This window comes from Pituophis catenifer, unplaced genomic scaffold (assembly GCF_029215685.1).
Source record: "Pituophis catenifer annectens isolate HBS135680 unplaced genomic scaffold, rPitCat1.0.hap2 SCAF_1, whole genome shotgun sequence".
Taxonomy (NCBI): Eukaryota; Metazoa; Chordata; class Lepidosauria; order Squamata; family Colubridae; genus Pituophis; species Pituophis catenifer.
In genome coordinates, this window is record NW_027256881.1 from 59,211,658 (window position 1) to 59,227,392 (window position 15,735).

At 37.1% G+C, this 15,735-nt stretch overlaps 1 protein-coding gene across 1 annotated transcript in view; it reads left to right on the top strand.

Annotated features, from left to right (window-relative positions):
- Positions 1 to 15,735, top strand: part of MDGA1 (MAM domain containing glycosylphosphatidylinositol anchor 1) — a 307,118-nt gene that overhangs the window by 122,087 nt on the left and 169,296 nt on the right. The window contains exon 4 of the mRNA XM_070949906.1: positions 5,362 to 5,558. Within this exon, the coding sequence (XP_070806007.1) occupies positions 5,362 to 5,558 (197 nt within the window). The remainder of the gene's footprint in view (positions 1 to 5,361; positions 5,559 to 15,735) is intronic.

Here is a 15,735-nt window from a genome sequence, read left to right on the forward strand (position 1 = left end):
CGATCAAGTTGTAATCATTCCTAACACTTGAAAAAAGTAAAATGCAAGTACAAGTAGCCCTCGACTAACAACAGTTTGTTTAGTGACCCTTCGAAGTTACAACAGCACCGAAAAAGTGAGTCATGATGGTTTTTCACTCTTACGACCATTGCAGGATTCCCATGGTCACATGATCAAATATTTGGATGCTTGGCAACTAGTTCATATTTACAATGTCTCGGTCACAGTGTCTCGGGATCACGTGATCATCTTTTGCAACCTTCTTACAAACACAGTCAACGGGGAAGCCAGATTCACTTAACAACCATGCTACTAACTTAACAACAGGAGCAATTCACTTAACAACTGAGGCAAAGAAATGTCATCGAATGGAGCAAAACTGATTTAACAAATGTCCCAATGTTAGCAATAGAAATTCTGGGCTCAATTGTGGTCGTAAGTCGAGGACTACCTGTATAGAACTAGCCACAGATTCCAGATGTGACTATACTGCAGTCAAGGAATGTTCAGACCAGTTGCAAACATGATCTCATGAAATTCATGAGATTTCCTCAATACAAATACAGTAGATTAGTACTAAAAATTAAAATTACTCAACCTTTCAACCAAATTCCTAAGCTGCTTTCAATTTTTAGAAAAACCTCAGGTCATGTGTTACCATTCATCCACGTAAACTCGTTCCAAAGCTTCATATAAATCCCTATAGAAGAAACTCAGCCAACCTGCTGCTACATTTTCAGTCAGTGCCAGCAAAGCAGGTCTGCTGAAGATCCAGAAAACTGCCACCACTAGCACAAAGTCCCCAGACATCATTATTAATTAGGAAAGCTTTTCCTTGGAGTTTTTCCATGCTGGGAGGAAGAGATAGCGAAGCCAGATGGAAAGTGGGGACATTTAAAAGTTATATTGATATTGAAACAACCCACATGGTTGTATCAGTTGGCAAGCTAATAACTGTGGGTTGAATTAAGCTCTGATGTAGTTTTATTAAAAAAGTGTATTATTGCAGGCATTAGTGTATCCAGCTAGATGAAGTGCTTTGAATACTTCAAAATACTATTTAAAAAATTAAGTACAATTCTTTCCATAATCATCATTTCTACTGTCATCAGTGTTTGCTAAGATTTAATATTTTTAATGATTCCCTTTTTTGCTGAGGCTTAAGTGAAAAGAACGGACACTTGCAAATTGCTATGAGCATGGGAAATCTTCTTGGCTTTTCTATTATGTTCAGAGACAACTTGGAAAACAAGGAAGAAAAATTGGCATTCATGAGTAAAATTATGGTTTTCTTCAGAATTTTTGAAGAGGGCAATTTTTATATTCAGATTTCTTTCAGTTGGAAGAGTGATTGGTGAATTTGCAACTAGCTGCATTGGTTTGGGTATCAGGGTAAATAAGGATGAGAAAGGATGATAAAAAAGGAGGAAAGAGCCAGATGGTGTAGTGGTTAAGGCAGGGGTAGGCAATTGTGGCTCTTTTACAACCTGTGGACTTCAACTCCCAGAATTCCTGAGACAGCTTGGAGTTGAAGTCCACAGGTTGTAAAAGAGCCACAATTGCCCACCCCTGGGTTAAGGCATCAGATGAGAAACTTGGAGACTGAGTTCTAGTCCTGCCCTTAAGCGTAAGGCCAACTGAATGACCTTGAGACAATCACTCTCTCAGCTCTAGAAAGGAGGCAACAGCAAACCACTTCCAAAATCTTACCCCCAAAATTGCAATGACTTGTCCAGCAGGTCACCAGAAGTCAAAAGCATCTATCTATCTATGGATGAGAAAAGTGGCATCACACGAACAGGTCAGGGAGTTTTAGGGCTGGTAGTTCCTACAGACTTAGTGAATACTAGATGGGAAAAATCAGCTTTAAGATAATAAAGACATGAACTTGAATTAAAGGAGACTCTAGCAGAGTTTGCACATTTAAATATGAGGAGCTTAAATCACTTCAACTTATTTTAATCATTCACTTTGACACAGTGAGGTCCCCCCCCCCAAATACTCCAAAGCGGTATAGTGAGAGATTAGAGCTGTCACTAGAGACTGATAGAAAATTAAAGGTCCCTGGGATGAAGTGCAGGTGAGAACTTATTACACTAAGAGTTTTTGGGGCAGAAACGTTTTTCAGGTGAAATGGCCAAGGGTAAGTCACCTTGTTATAACTGCTTCGCAGCATCAAAAATGAATGAGAGTTAGGCAGCAGACAATTGAGATTTAGATCAGGTGAATTTTATTGCTGCCCCATTTGCATGTCATTGTTGAAAGCCCAGTGATGCTATTTCAGCTATTTCATTGTCACTGATATTTTTTCTTTTTTCTTTAGCTTGTGGAAGGAACAAGGCAAAGAACAATTCTGAAGCCCATCCAAGTAGGAACTGCTGCAAAGGATGACCAAAATGCAGAGGAAACAAATAGCAATGACCCCCATATTTTCTCACTTGAATGATGTGATCACAAAGCCCTTGAGAAAAGAACATAAATATTTAATTACCATAGAAAGACCCCATTCTCCCATTAATGTAGACAAGAGTTTCTGTATACATTGGCATGAATAGTTTTGTGCATAACATAATATGCATAACAATCCAGAGGGCATTAGTCATTCTTCTGATTGACTCTACCTATCTCATCTTAGTTCCTCATTGTAGGAACTCAAAAATGATTTATAAAGGAAAGTGGAATCCTGATGCTTATTTAGAAGCCATCCAGGAAGGTAACATTAAAAAAGTTTGCCTAGATTAACTCGAATATGAAATAAAGGTTAGTATATATTGGTTGAAACTCCTTACAAAGTATTTAAGAAGTCCCTCTAATCTAGCTCTACATCTCTTTTATGTTTTCCTCTGCCATTTTCAATATCACTACTCGTCTTTAAAAAAAATAATAATCTGCCCATGTGTCAGAATACACTTCTAGTATTATCAGACTAAGAAATCTCAAAATTTATTACAAACACTGGCTCTTCAAAACATGTGCCTCATTAAAATATGCAAATCAACTGGTCTAGGCACATGTCTAATGGAAACTGTTGGCTTTTAGCAGAAAGCAGTCTCTTGTCTTGAAACCAGAGTTCCAGGCTTATATATAGCTAAATCAATATTTTAAATGTCAACAGCATATAAGAGCTTTATGGAAGGAAAGAGTGCTCTGTGGTCACATGCTTCAAATATGCAAGGACTTTCTTTAGTGATGTCTTTTACAAAGGCTCTGCATTTGGTCCTCATTAGCGTACATCTGGATTTTTTCTCCACTGAGTTTAATGATTATCCATCTCCCCAACCCCAGAGTGCCCAAATACACACACACCCAACTGTCTGAAAGCAGGGACATATGATGCATATTGACAACTTTCATTAATCTGGTTTGGCTCTGTCTCTCCTCATTAGCAGAACATTAAATGAAGCGGGAACCTAAATGGATGGCAAGAATTACATTATTTGATTCAAGGGTTCTTTGCTCCTTTAATCTACTCAATCTTGAAAGGTATCTTGGGAACAGAAGTCTTATTATGATGCACTGAATTAGTGTTATTAACAGAATTACACACTGAATCTTACCTGCAGGATATTGGCTCACACAATGAGCAGAGACTTGTAATATTGAATTTTGTCCCATGTAAAAATAGTATTGGGGACCAAGGGGACTGCTTTTTACCAGGTTGGGGCATTGGTTCGCCAAACAATATTGTTTACTGGGAGTGTATCTTTCAAGTTTTTTGATAAGGAAGTGGTTTCAGTATTATCTGGAGATGGCAAGGACTTAATTTGGCCCTTCCGAATTTAAAGAATATGCCCAACTACTGAGTTATACTTTTTTCATAATGATAGATGTGTCAGCCAGGAAAAAAAATTGAAATAAAAACAACCTATAAAGGCAATATCTTCATTGTACTAACCAAAATGTAATATTAACGGCAAGCTTTCAAGTTTCTTAAAATTTCTAATGAAGTGAAATAGTTAAAAAGCTGAAAAATGAACATGAGATTTGGGGCTAATGTATATTATTTGGCCTCTTATATGAAATAAGAGCCAACATCTTCAGAGAGCTATATCTTTACAGAAACCCTTGCTATAATTCAGAAACATTTTGCACCGTGCTATATTGGACAACGTCCAAATTGCATTCCTTGAGGCTGATAAAGATTTTTAAGAAACATGAAAACTTGCAGAGATGATAAAATATTGGTTGAGCAAATAAAGATATTGCCCTTGTGGGGTTTTGAGCAGGTCCTGCTTAAATTGCTTTTCATTGTGATTAATTTCTGTTTGCATGAAGATTTTTGAATGGAGAAACATTCAATAGTGTGATTCAAGAATAACTCTTAAAGTTCTAGATTTTGTGCTAAATATAGATCAACTCCAATTCTAGCATGAACATGACACTAACTGAAACCTCTGGTTTTAATGTAGAAACAAATGATTGCAAACCATATGCAGAAATCTAATTGAAAATGTTAAAAAGAATAAATTGGGGTTAACTAGAAAGTGAGATTTAAAATGTCTTTCTAGTTGAGAGACCATGTAAGATGCAAGATTAAAGCATATCTTTCCATTAGTGGTACCTCAGTTGATGGAGCAAGAACTTCATTCGAATTTAGAAAAGCTGCAGTTCAAAGGAGCTACAAAGTATCATTAGTAGAATAAAAGTGATGAACAGATGCATTTGGCAGGCTAGGCAGAAACAACCAGATCTGGCATCAAGTTTTCACAAGCATTATTAAAGATCTCCACTCCACAATGACAGACAAAATACAAAGCACTTGAATTTTCTCAACTGGCACAAAGCCGGACACAGTGCTTAAAATATCAATACACCAAGTTAAAAATAGCCTATCTCCTGTTTTCTTTCGCCATCTGGCTTGCTAAAAGACAACAGAATGCACAATTTATTCAAAGGACTTCTGTGACATGTTCACTAGCCCCAGGACAAAATGAGCTCTTCAGTCTTCTGGGGCCAGATAATTTACAGACAGCAGTCCTTGTAGTATTTACTGATCAATCTGGCAAATGCAATTTATCCTATTCCTCATTTAGCTGTTTTAGAAAAGCTCAGTTGCTATGCAGATATCTAGCAGATAGCTAACCTTACTTTAGGGACCCAAAGGTGCTTTTTCAAGAGGCAACTGGACTTTCTGGTTTTTCTTTGAAGATGTTTCACTTCTCATCCAAGAAGCATCTTCAGCTTTAGGGAGGTATCATTTTGGGAATTATTAGTTTGCCCGGTGGGTGAAATGGTATCTCCCAAACTACCTTCCTTTTCCTCTATATCTGGAACATTGGGTGACCCACAACCTTTCTACAGTCAGACCTAAATCTCATCAACAATCTCTGTGGATTCCCTCCTTCCTTCTTTTCTTTGCAGATTTGGACAAGCCCGTCCTTACTGTCCATCAAACTATCAGTGATGTCCGTGGGAGTTTTTATCATGAGAAGACAGTCTTCCTTCGATGCACAGTCAGCTCTAATCCACCTGCTCGCTTCATCTGGAGAAGGGGTGCCGAGACTCTTTCCCATAGTCAGGATAATGGAGTGGATATCTATGAACCATTGTACACAGAGGTGAGATAGGTGTTCTCTCTCCACATAACTTTTGGACATTCAGGGGAACTTGGATTTTCTTGTGGTAATATATAGGTTTCAAGAATAGTAGTCACTGAGTCTTATCTCCATGAATTTATCTAATCCCATTTTAAAAAAACTTCCAGGTTCAATAGTTTAACTGCACATAGCGTGAAGAGATACAATCTTTTATCTTGAATCTCCTACCATTCAGCTTTATTGGATGATCCTAAGTTGTAATATGAGAGAGAGGGTAAACTAATGTATATTAACTTCCTTTACATCATGCCCAATTTTATCTACTTAATCACATCTCTACCTTTTTTTCTGTTTAAAAACTAATGCAAGGGTTATTTTTTTCATAGAGGGTTGTTTCTGCAACCTTGACCATTTTAATTATTCTCTCCCCCTCCCCCCACTTTCTGCAGCTTTACATGTAGAATTTCCACTATGAATGCACCTTACATTCTTAGAAGGCTTCTGATTTCTGGTGAACCCCAACAAAGAATTTTTTTAAATGCTATACAGTAGCACTGTTCTTTCTTTGATTGATTTACAAGGGTATCAAGCTAAGATCCCTATAGTGCAGCACTTCAGATGACATAACTATTTATGTGATGCTGTGTGGATGGATTATTTCAGGGTTTGTTTACATAGATCTGTGTATGCTTGGTACGGGCGTGTAACTGAACTAAATCCTAAAAGTGAATTAAGAGATGCTAAGATTGGAGGAAGAACTACAACAGTATAACGTTATAAAGAGAAGGAGCAATGAGGTCAAGAAAGGTATTAACTCAGCAAAGTTAACAGATGTGATAAATGGGAGAGATAGAAAGGAATGAAAGAATATGGGCAGATTTGGCAAACCCTGCATATAAATTCAAAATTCACAGCCCAGCATTCTAGATACAGCTCTGCTGCCAAACTGAAAGAAATCAATTTCAAAGACTCTCTATCTGTCTTTCTGTCTGTCTATCCATGTAGAAAAGTTTGCTTTGTTACTTTATATTATTTATGTCCATTTAAGGGATGAAAGCTTGTACCTAAAAAAAAATAATTAAGAGACTTCTTGTGGTAAGAAACAGCTTGAGAGTACTAAGGAAAAACTCCACATTCGTCTTTTGCAACCATAGTTGTTCAGACTACATGATTAATCTATGAAATCTTGTAGCAGCAAGCTGGATCCTCCCCTCTCCTACCACCCGGTGGATTGTCTATGCTTCTTTAATGCTCTGCCTCTGTTTTTTGAAATTGATGACTGGCTTTTCTTGAGATTGTTCAAATACCTAGTGATGAAGTGCTATTCAGAAACAATCTCCACAACGAATGTGTGTTTTTCTTTATTTTTCTCCTTCATAAATTCTCAAAACTTTCCATGTGCTGACTTTCTTGAATCACATGCTAACATTTTTCTTCTTTGAAGTTTTAGAAAATTGAGACTATAACACCAATAAAGGAGAATATCTGTAGCTCATGTTTGAAATGTGGGGTCCTTGGTACTCTCTGGGCTTGCTTGTTTTCTCGCAATCGTTTCATTACCCTTAGCTAAGTAACATCATCGGTGGTATATTCCTCAAAGCAATTTGGAAAATTAGCCCCCCCCCACCCTCCAACCCTACTTCATAGGCAGACTCATAGTTAATTTTGCTGTCCTTGTGAAAGGAAAGAAAGGGAAGATGATGTTGAATTAGTTGTATTCGGCACATCTGTCTACTAACCTCAGGCTGAGCTCTGTTTGGTTTCTATCTGCATCTGATTTTTGCAACATGTCCTAGGCTGACTCTCACTCAAGTCATAACCAAAGCTACCCTTCTGCATGCAGGGAATCGTGCTATGAGATGAAATCCAGTGTCTTGGGTTATTGGGTTTGAAAAGAGAAGGTCCAAGACTTTTGTATTGCCAGAACAATATACTAAAAGGGAAGTTATGTGTCACGCCTCGTGGAAGGGAGATGTTTCTTAGATGAAAGTAAAGTAAAGTAAAGCCTGAGGACAGAGGGAGATATATGACACGTGGTGGTGCAGTGGTTAGAATCAGGGGTGAAATCCAGCAGGTTCTGACAGGTTCTGGAGAATCGGTAGTGGAAATTTTGAGCAGTTCGGAGAACCAGTAGCAGAAATTTTGAGTAGTTCAGAGAACCAGCAAATACCACCTCTGGCTGGCCCCAGAGTGGGGTGGGAATGGAGATTTTGCAATATCCTTCCCCCAGGAGTGGGAAGGGAATGGGGATTTTGCAGTATTCTTCCCCTGGAGTGGGGTGGGAAGGGAGATTTTGCAGTATCCTTCCCCTGCCATGCCTACCAAACCACGCCCACCAAGTCACACCACACCCACCAAGCCACGTCCACAGAACCGGTAGTAAAAAAAATTTGGATTTCACCACTGGTTAGAATGCAGTACTGCAGGCTACTTCTGCTGCCTGCTGGCTGCCTCCCTGCAGTTCAATTCTCACCGGCTCAAGGTTGACTCAGCCTTCCATCCTTCCGAGGTTGGTAAAATGAGGACCCAGATTGTTGGGAACAATATGCTGACTCTGGTAAACCACTTAGATAGGGCTGTAAAGCAGTCCTCTAGTCTAAGTGCTATTGCTATTGCTATTCCTGTCCCAGTTCTTAGGTGGAAAGGAACAGGCATAGCAATTTTCCTGTTCATTTTTACTTTTGTTTTTATGAAATCTGAAGCTTTAATTGATTTATACCAATAGATGTAAATAAAAGTAGTCCTCAAGTTATAACCATTCATTTAGTGAACATTCAAAATTACAATGGCACTGAAAAAATGTGACTTATGACATGACCTTGCACTTATGACTGTCACAGTATCCCCATGGTCATGTGATTAAAATTTGGGTGCTTGGCAACTAGCATGTATTTATGAAATTGCAGCATCTCAGGGTCATGTGAACCCTATCTGTGTCCTTCCTAGCCAGTTTCTAACAATCAATAAGGAAGCCAGATTAAGACCACATGATTCACTTAACAACTGCAGTGATTTGGTTTACAACCATAGCAAAAAGTCATGAGATTGGGCAAAATGCGTTTAGCCACCTCCTTGCTTAACAAGGGAAATTCTGGTCCCAATTGTGGTCATAAGTCAAGGTCTAGATGTATAGTATAGAAGTGTAGCTGCTCTGTAGGAAAACTCTATGGTTAGTAAGATATTTGAGCCATAGATTGCATTCTGTTGTCCCTTCTCAATAACAAAAGTTGTTTAACTTTTCTGCCTATTTCAGTGGTTTCTACTAATGGTCAGAGAGGGAACTGTGATTCTTGGCAGGATTAACCATAAAGCAAAATATTAATATTTTGAGATGCCAGAGCTGTTAATGATTGTTTTGGTGAGCATCTTGAATAAAAATAGTCACTGATGTAGAGGGAATATGTGATACATCTTTCCTTGATTGTAATAATTGGCACTGGACTAAAAATAAATACTTGTAGTTTTTCCATAGTGATGGCCCTGTTGCATGGGGGTCTATGACAATTCCAACTCACCACAGCCAATTTGCCATGGCCATCTTGTCACAGGACAATTTGCTGCAGGACAAGACTTACACTAATATGTAAGTTGATTATAAAATTTCTAATGTTGACAATAAAACACAAAGGATTGAAAATGAAGTGACAATGATGCAATTTAGATTCATGGAGTTTGCTGTAAGACTGAGAGGAATAAAAGAAAATAACAGAGAAGATTTGAGAAGGGTTTGTGCTGATGCCCTGGCTGTGATGCTAAAGGTTAGCCCTGAGGAGATTTTGTGCAAGATGGACAAGGTCTATAGAGTGAATTCTTGGGTGGCAAGGGAAAGGCAATTGCCTAGAGATGTGGTGATCTACTTTACAGATAGAAGAATAAGAAATGATATCTTGCAAAAGTCTTTTGTTTCTACTATTCAAGTGGATGGAAGGGAGATTGGGATTTACAAAGAGTTGCCGCCCAAGATGCTAAGAGATAGAAAGGACTTTGGATTCTTGGTGACTGAATTAAAGAAACAACAAATTCAATTCAGATGGGATGCTCCAGTTGGCATAATATTGAGGTATCAAGGAGAGAGATATTGATTAAATACTATTGAAAAAGCAGATTTTTACTTCAATGTTTTTAAAACTGGCTCAAATCTCCACGTACATCCTCAGTGTTAGGTATAGAGGAGGGTGAGAAAGAGAAGCAATTTGAACAAGAGCTTGAAGAGCAGCAAAAACGGATGGAGGTGGAGGCAATGGAAACTCAAGGAGCAACAGGGTTTTTTTTGGATGAACCTTTGCTGGATCTTCCTTTAGAGGCTTTAGGTGAACCACCCAAAAATACAAGAGAAGTGGCAGTGGATCTCGAGTTGAGGTCGTATAAAGCTAAAGACCAGCGTATAACTTGAGCAGCTTATAAACAAATTCTAGAGAAACAACAACAGCAGAGATCTAAGCTATCACAAGATAAGAAGGGAGTCAATGGTAAAGCACAAAAATCCGAAGCTATGGGAGGAGCTAAGCCGAAGACTACCAGTCTGGAACTACCAGCATTCAGCAAATGCTCTTAACGCTTCAGAAGACTACAAATGATAATTAAGTTTTTATCTTGGAATGTGAATGGATTGAACTCACCACAGAAAAGAAGGAAGATATTTCATTATCTGAGACAATTTAATAATGATGTTATTTGCCTACAAGAAACTCATATTAGAATACAAGATCAAAAATATTTGATAAATCCTAGATTAGGAACATAGTTTATAGCCTCAAATTCGGAGAAAAAGAATGGTGTAGTGATTTATATAAATAAAAGATTGCCAGCAAAAATTTTAGAAGCAAATGACTGTGGAAGATATATAGCAATTGAACTTTCTACAGATAATGGTCCAATTTTGGTGATTGGAATTTATGCTCCTAATCAGCAACAAGAAAATTTTTATAAAATATTGTACTCTAAAATATTACAATGGGACTACAGATCTATTTTACTTATGGGAGATTGGAATGGATTAATAGATTCCAAAAAAGATAAAAAGAGTTTGGCAAAGTCATGTGTTAAATTACCACAGATCTTTTTTGATATGAAAGAAGATTTGGAATTAAAAGATATATGGAGAGTGCATAACCCAAAAGAATTGGACTTTACTTTTTTTTCAGACAGACATAGATCCTTCTCTAGGATTGATTTTATTCTACTTACGGCTGACTTACTCTTAAAAACAAAGAAAACAAAGATATTTCCGAGGACTTTAACTGACCATAGCCCGGTATGGATAGAAATAGAAATGGGAAAGAATGAGAGAAGATCGTGGAGAGTAAATGAAAACTTGTTTAGATATGAAAAGAATGTAAATGAACTTAAAAAACAAATGAAGGAATTTTTTGAAATGAACTTGAATAAGGGTACCCCTATTGAAATTGTTTGGGATGCGAGCAAGGCGTATATGCGGGGGGTACTGATCCATATGAATTCTAAACTTAAATCAAATCGACAAAGAAAAAGATTAGAATTGGAAGGAGAGATAAAGAAAAAAGAACAGTTGCTCATAAAAAACCCAACAGATGAAAAATTACAAGGAATTATAAAACTTTTGAAAGACCAATTTCAAATGCTCACAGCGGAACAAGCAGCAACTAATTTACAATTTGTGAAACATAATACATTTTGCAACGCTAATAAGCCAGGCAGGTGGTTAGCTTACACACTGAGAAAACAACAGAGTACTCGGACTATTGGCAGTATTGAGTATGGAGGGAAGGAAGTTTTTCAACAAAGACTAATCAAAGAAGCCTTCTTAGATTATTATACCAAACTATATGCCAAAGATGATATACAGAATGAACTTATAAATAAATATCTAGAAGAAAGGAGAGTTATGAAAATTTCTAGTGATCAAAAGGAAAGAACAAGTCTACCAATAACAGCTGAGGAGATTATTGTTGCTATTAAACAACTGAAAACAGCTAAAGCTCCAGGAACGGATGGTTTAACTGCTGTGTATTATAAAACTTTACAAGTAAAAATGATTGAACATCTTAAAGACTTATTTTGTAGCATACAACAAGGGGGTAAAATACCCCCTTCATGGAAAGCAGCTTTTGTTTCATTGAAAGAGGAAGCAGGTTCTACAAAACCGGAAAATTTCAGACCAATATCTCTCCTGAATATGGATTATAAATTTTTTTGCAAAAGTATTAGCCAACAGATTAATGCCAGTTATTCAAGAGGTGATTCATCATGATCAAGCAGGATTTATAGAAGGTAGATACATGAAGGATAATGTGAGGCAAATTATAGATTTATTGGAATATCTTGAGAAGAATAAACAGATCTCTGCAGTGCTGGTGTTTTTGGATGCGGAGAAGGCCTTTGATCGAGTGAATTGGAATTTTCTATTAAAGACTTTAAGAAAGATAGACTTTGGGGATCAGTTTGTGCAGGCGGTTTCAGCAATTTATCAAGAGCAAACAGCACAAATTATCATTAATGGAAGCTTAACTACAAACTTCAGTATAGAAAAAGGCACAAGACAAGGTTGTCCGTTATCCCCATTGTTGTTTATTTTAACTCTAGAAGTCTTGTTGAACACAATACGGGACTCGAGCACTTTGAATGGAATAGCTATAAGGCAAGAGGATTACAGAATAAGGGCATTTGCAGATGATCTGGTTGTTACCCTAACACGGCCGATGGAATCAATAATTCAGATGAAAGACATTATAGAAGAATATGGTATGGTATCAGGATTTAGACTGAATCAGAAAAAAACCAAGATGATAGTTAAAAATATGACAGAAGATCAAAAGAAGGAACTTGAAAGGAAGGCAGGTTTTGAAATAGTACCAAAGGTGAGATATCTAGGAGTCCAAGTTGCAGATTCAAATGTAAAACTGTTCCAAAATAATTATGAGGTGTTGTGGCGAAAGGTACAAAAGGATATGAAAACTTGGAAAAAACTGCATCTGTCCTTACTTGGAAGAATAGCAGCAGTTAAAATGAATGTTCTACCTAGATTTTTATTTTTGTTTCAAATGATTCCGGTGCTTAAAGGTGATAAACAGCTGATGGAATGGCAAAAAGGAGTGAATAAGTTTGTTTGGAATGAGAAAAAGCCAAGAGTTAAATTGAAAATTATGCAAGATGTTCGTGAAAGGGGTGGCCTTAAACTTCCAAAACTACGACTGTATTATGAAGCAGCAGCAACAAACCAAGCAAGTGATTGGTTTGGAAGGACAAAGATTGGAATATTGAATATAGAGAGTTATGATCTTGAATTTGGTTGGCATGCATATTTATTCTATGAAAATAAAGTGGATAAAGTATTCAACAGCCATATACTTAGAAACTCCTTGATGAGAGTATGGAAGAAGCACCGGTTCAAATGGGATTATAAAATACCGTTGTGGTTGGATCTTGGCCATATTATACGAAATACAAACATAAAGTCACTCGGGGGGGTTTTATACAAAGAAGTACTTTTTAATAATGGGGGCAGATGGCAACTAAAGACATTAAATACACTGTTGGAAGAAGGGATTAATTTAACTTGGTTACAGTATAATCAACTTCAGTTGAGATGGAGAGAAGATCAAAAAACTGATTTAATGTTGCATGAAGAAAAATTGGTAAGACAGATAAAAGAGAAAGGCCCAATGCATATCAAGAGGGTTTATAACGTTTTGTTAGAAAGAGATTCAGAAAATGAATTGGTTAAAGATTGTATGATAAAATGGGCGCAAAATTTTGCAGAACCAGTTATGATGGAAACGTGGGAAAAAATATGGGTTCAGAATGTCAAATTTACACAGTCACAGAATTTGAGGGAAAATTTTTATAAAATGTTTTATAGGTGGCATTTAGATCCTAAGAAATTGTCGTGCATGTATCCTAATGTTCAACCAAAATGTTGGAGATGTGATTGTTTAGATGCTACATATTATCATATATGGTGGACTTGCAAGAAAGTGAAGGCTTTCTGGATAAAAATCTGGTGGGTTATGCAAAATGTTTTGAAGAAAAAACTCCAATTTTCTCCTCAACTGTTTTTATTGGGCATAGTTAAGGACTTTTCAATGAGTGAAATAAAATTGATATTGTATATGGTGACAGCAGCTAGGTTACTGATTGGTCAATATTGGAAAAGGGATGTTATGCCTACTATTGAAGAATGGACTTTGAAGGTGGCCAGTTTTGCAGAAATGGTGAAGATATCAGCATACTTAAAAGACCGGACTCAAGAGACTTACGCATGGGAGTGGAAGAAATGGATAGATTATGTGCAGAATAAATATCAAACTAGGAAGTACCAGATAGCTTTTAGTTGAATGTTGTGTAGAAATGTATAGCGTATAGGGGGCAGAATTTAATGTTATGTAGAACTGTATAGTACACAGGGGGTAGAATAGATGGGAGGTAAAGTATGATATAATATGATTTGGATTTGGATTTCACCTTGGGGAAGTCATGGGAGGAGGGGAGGGTTAGGAGGGAAAGGGGGGGAATGGGAAAATCTGTACTTGTAAAACTTTTTCAATAAAAAAAAAGACTTACACTAATATCAAAGAAATGGTGGAATACAATCATTAAAGAAAGGATGCAAACGGAGGGACAGAATGAAATGTGAATGGCAGAAATTAAAATAATTTTTATTTATTTTAATTAATTAAACAGAATTGTTAAATTGTCCAGCAGTGAGTTTTCCTGTAGCAAGTTGGCCATGGTGAGTTGGCCATGGCATGTTGGCCACAACAAGATGGCTGTGGCAAGTTGTCCCATTCCCATTGCATGGATCCTACTCATTATGGGAGCTGTTGCTTTACATTAGTCTAGAAATCCCAGTCCCTTTGTCTTCTCTTGGTTGTAACATTGTAGTTGGCATAATTGTCTACCTTGCACCTGCTTTTCTGCCTTGCATCTGCTTCCTGCTTGAATTATTTTGTTGTCCTTAAGGATTTCAATGATTAGTTGCTGGAAGGAAGGATTTTTTTTTCTTATTTATTAAACGCCCACTCTACCATTCCTCTAGACAGCATATGCTTCTTTCACTTCTATCCTCAGAACAATCCCATGAGACAGTTCACCTGAGATATCCTGACTGGCCCAAACTACTGGATCCTAAATCTGCCCCTTCCCAGTACAGCATTCTAACCATCATATCACACTACCTCTTAAAAAGACCTTTCTGGGAGGGAGAGATATTTTCTCATTGGAAAAAGCTTAATAACTGAGACGCTGCCAAAAATTGCAGCTCCACGAATAGTTTGCCTGACGCTAGTTGCAGAATGAGTTGGAGTGGATTTGTTGTTGTTATTTTCTAGCCTACAGTCGTAATCATTTTATATGCCAGTGATAGGCTAACACCTATTACATTCCTTTGACAAGCCAAAACTGGGCAGCTGAGAGAGGAAGCAGATCTGAGATAACAGCTTCTTGTCTTTGATATATTATGGTATTGCTAAAAAGAGAGAGAACAGTTTATTTGGATGCATGATGTTTCTCTCATCTGAGTGCTTTCTGTTTTCTCAGAATTGTGGCTTAGCTACATTAGTCTTTAGAAGAAGCTTCTAAAGCTTCTTTAGAAGCTTAAGTTGATTATATTAACAGATAAATTGTAAACTTAATAGTTTAAGCTTTGTACAATGATTTCCAGACCTGGTGGTTACACATTTACCCCGTGTTTATTGATCAATAACTTAGATGTATGTAAACCATACATAAATCAATATTTGACAGGAAGGTTCTAAATGTTATTATCAGAACAGAATAGCAATCAGAATAACAGAATAACAGAGTTGGAAGCGACCTTGGAGGTCTTGTAGTCCAACCCACTGCTCATACAGGAAACCCTATACCATTTCAGACAAATGATTGTCCAATCTCTTCTTAAAAACCTCCACCCACAAATTCTGGAGGCAAGTTTTCACAGTAGTATTATGGTCTTGTTGGTGTTTATCTTGATCCAAGGCTACATTTTCCCTTCCATCTTTGTGTGAATTTTGCCTTCTGAACCACACAATCGACTCAAGTGAATACAGGTGGCTTTGCATGAGATCAGTCTAATGAAAGGCATTCCCTAAAACAGATTTACTTTAAACAAAAAGGCAAGTAAAAGCAAATATTATCCAAGATTTTATTAGCAAACCATTGAATAAAAATAACAAGATATCTAATTGCCACGCCCAACTTTGGGTTAAGTTTAATATCAGGTATA